Source organism: Octopus bimaculoides, chromosome 18 (assembly GCF_001194135.2).
Source record: "Octopus bimaculoides isolate UCB-OBI-ISO-001 chromosome 18, ASM119413v2, whole genome shotgun sequence".
Classification (NCBI taxonomy): domain Eukaryota; kingdom Metazoa; phylum Mollusca; class Cephalopoda; order Octopoda; family Octopodidae; genus Octopus; species Octopus bimaculoides.
Window position 1 is genome coordinate 10,019,279 of NC_068998.1, and position 2,873 is coordinate 10,022,151.

Below are 2,873 nucleotides of genomic sequence, written 5' to 3' on the forward strand. Positions count from 1 at the left end.
ATTGAAAACAAATTTTAAAATAATAATAATAATAATAATAATAATAATAATAATAATAATGGTTTCAAATTTTTCCACAAGGGCAGCAAATTCGAAGGAGGGGATGAGTCAATTACATTGATCCCCAGTGTTCAACTGTACTTATTTTAGCAACACCGAAAGGATGACAGGTAAAGTCGACCTTGGCAGAACTTGAACTGAGAACGTAGCAACGGGCAAAATACTGATAAACATTTCGCCCAGCGTGCTAATGATTCTGCCAGCTCGCCGCCTTAATAATAATAATAATAATAATAATAATAATAATAATAATAAAAATTATAATGAGTAATACTGCAACAGGGAGGAATATATGCACGACAGAAACCAGGAAACCAGTCTTATGCTCATTACAGAGTAATGTGGACTAACCTAACCTAATGTAGTCATAAGGTCACAATGAAAAGGATTACTTGATTAAAATTTGACCCCAGTACTTGGCTGGTATTTTCCTTCATTAACCCTAGAGAGATGGAATGTGGTGGTGGTGGTGGTGGTGCATGGAAATCTTACCCGTTACATTTGCTGAAGAAGTTAACAGTAATATTTTCATTGTTTTCAGCTCTTAGTTGGACTCGACGTACAATTGCCTGCAGAAAAAAAAATAGTAGAAATATCATTAGTAATAATAAAAATAATACTGAAATTTTGTTGGGGTGGGGCTAACCAATTACATTGACTCCAGTCCTAAACCTGGTAATTATTTCTTATTTTATGAACCATGAAAAAATAACTGGCAAGGTCAACCTTGGCAGAATTTGAACTCAGAACATACTATGAAATACTATGAAGCATTTTAACCAGTGTATGAACAAAACTATGAAGGACAGATTAATATATTATTTACATTATTTACATTTGACGGATATTTGTCCTCATCTTGTTTGTTGTTAACACAAAGTTTCGGCTGATATACCCTCCAGCCTTCGTCAGGTGTCTTGGGGAAATTTTGAACCTGGGTTCTCATTCCTAACGATGTTACTATTATTATATTATTATTATTATTACTATTATTAATCAGGTCGCTGCCGTGAATCGAACTCGGAATCTTGGGGTTAGTAGCCCGCGCTCTTAACCACTACGCCATATGCCTCCTGACGAAGGCTGGAGGGTATATCAGCCGAAACGTTGTGTTAACAACAAACAAGATGAGGACAAATATCCGTCAAATGTAAATAATGTAAATAATTCCTCATCTCTTAAATATAGAACTAGATTAATATATGTCCTCCATGGTTGTGTTTTAAGAGGGTTTTCTGTAAAGAATTAGGATAACTTAGAAGATTAGTGGGGAGCATTAGATTTTATTTTAAACAACTGTATCTTAATATCATGTAAACCTATTTAGTAGAAAAACAAACATGGCAACTATTTCTCTGTAGATTGAAAATAATCATGAGCTGTGATCAATTCATTTGACTAAATATTCTTCATGGCAGTGTTTCAACATGGCTGCAGTCTTATGGCTGAATCAAGCAAAAGATATAAGATAAAAGAGCCCTAATTGATTTTTGAACCTTGCTTGGTTTTCATCATAGTTGTGTACATCACTTGACCAACACTTCAGAAATAAGTAGCTAGTCTGTTTCAATACACAACAAAACCAGTAGCTTCAGAAAACGAGTTATTAATTTGTATACAATAAATGTTTTAAGTCTTTATTTAATATTAGTAACTTTTGAACAGGAATTCCAGTCCACACACAGTTTCAAGGTATGTAAGTTTATGGCAAAGACAAATAAATATGACAAATTGAACAAGGATCCTAGTTCACTTACAGTCTCAAGGTGATGTATGTAAACATATGCTGTAGATTACCGGAATTTGAACTCAGAACGTGAAGATCAATGAAATACTACCAAGCATTTCGCCAGGCGTGCTAACGTTTCTGCCAAGCACCACTCTAATAATACTACCAACACATACCTAAACAGTAACAATCCTTTCTCCTAAATGTACAAGACCTGAAATTTCGGAGGAGCTGGTCTAGTCGAGTACGTCGACTCCAATATTTCACTGATACTTAATTTATCGACCACGAAAGAATGAAAGAAAAAAGTAATGATACTATACAAGCCGATTAATATAACCATGAATTACGTTACCAAAACTAATAGCTCTAAAGCACTTACTTTTACTTAATGTCATGAGTCTATTATTGTTTTCGAAGAACTTCGCCCAGCAAAAGGCTTCCACTAGATTAGAAACGCTTCTGAACAAGTGTTTCGGCAACGTACGAAATATTTGTATGCGTGCAAGAAAGTCTTCTAAGGGAAGTAACTCTAAGTGACTAAGATACGTATAAAAGTTAATGGTAGTAGCTTCCCTTGATTGAAGAGTTACTGATACACGAAAAGTGTATTTCTTTTGAACATCTAATATATTAGTTATCTCCCTTGACTTGTCGAAACGTGCCATGCGCGTTCAACTTTTTATGGACTTCGTTCTGGGAAGCAAGGTTGACAGAAAACATTCAATGAAGTGGGTTACGATAAGAATCAATGATCTCTTCATTTTGGACTAATTGCGCCTTAAAACTTCTATTTCTGAAAGTAAGGATCATATTCAATATCACATTGGATCAACAGCTAAGCTACGATCAGCGTACAAGCAACCGTTTGATACACACACACACACACACACACACACATATATATATATATAGTTAAAAGACTGGTACGTATCCAATTGGATATTTATTTGAACATTCTCTCAGAGTATTCTACTAGCCAATCGCATGGTGTAAGCTACTGAAGTAATGATGACGTGATCATGATCCTAACTAACATTATATATATATATATATATATATATATATATATATATCATCATCG

At 34.4% G+C, this 2,873-nt stretch overlaps 1 protein-coding gene across 1 annotated transcript in view; it reads right to left on the bottom strand.

Annotated features, from left to right (window-relative positions):
- Positions 1-483: 483 nt before the first annotated feature.
- LOC106874478 (integrin beta pat-3) overlaps positions 484-2,873 on the bottom strand; it is a 19,307-nt gene continuing 16,917 nt past the window's right edge. Inside the window, exon 10 of the mRNA XM_014922220.2 lies at positions 484-629. Within this exon, the coding sequence (XP_014777706.2) occupies positions 549-629 (81 nt within the window). The 3' untranslated portion in view covers positions 484-548. The remainder of the gene's footprint in view (positions 630-2,873) is intronic.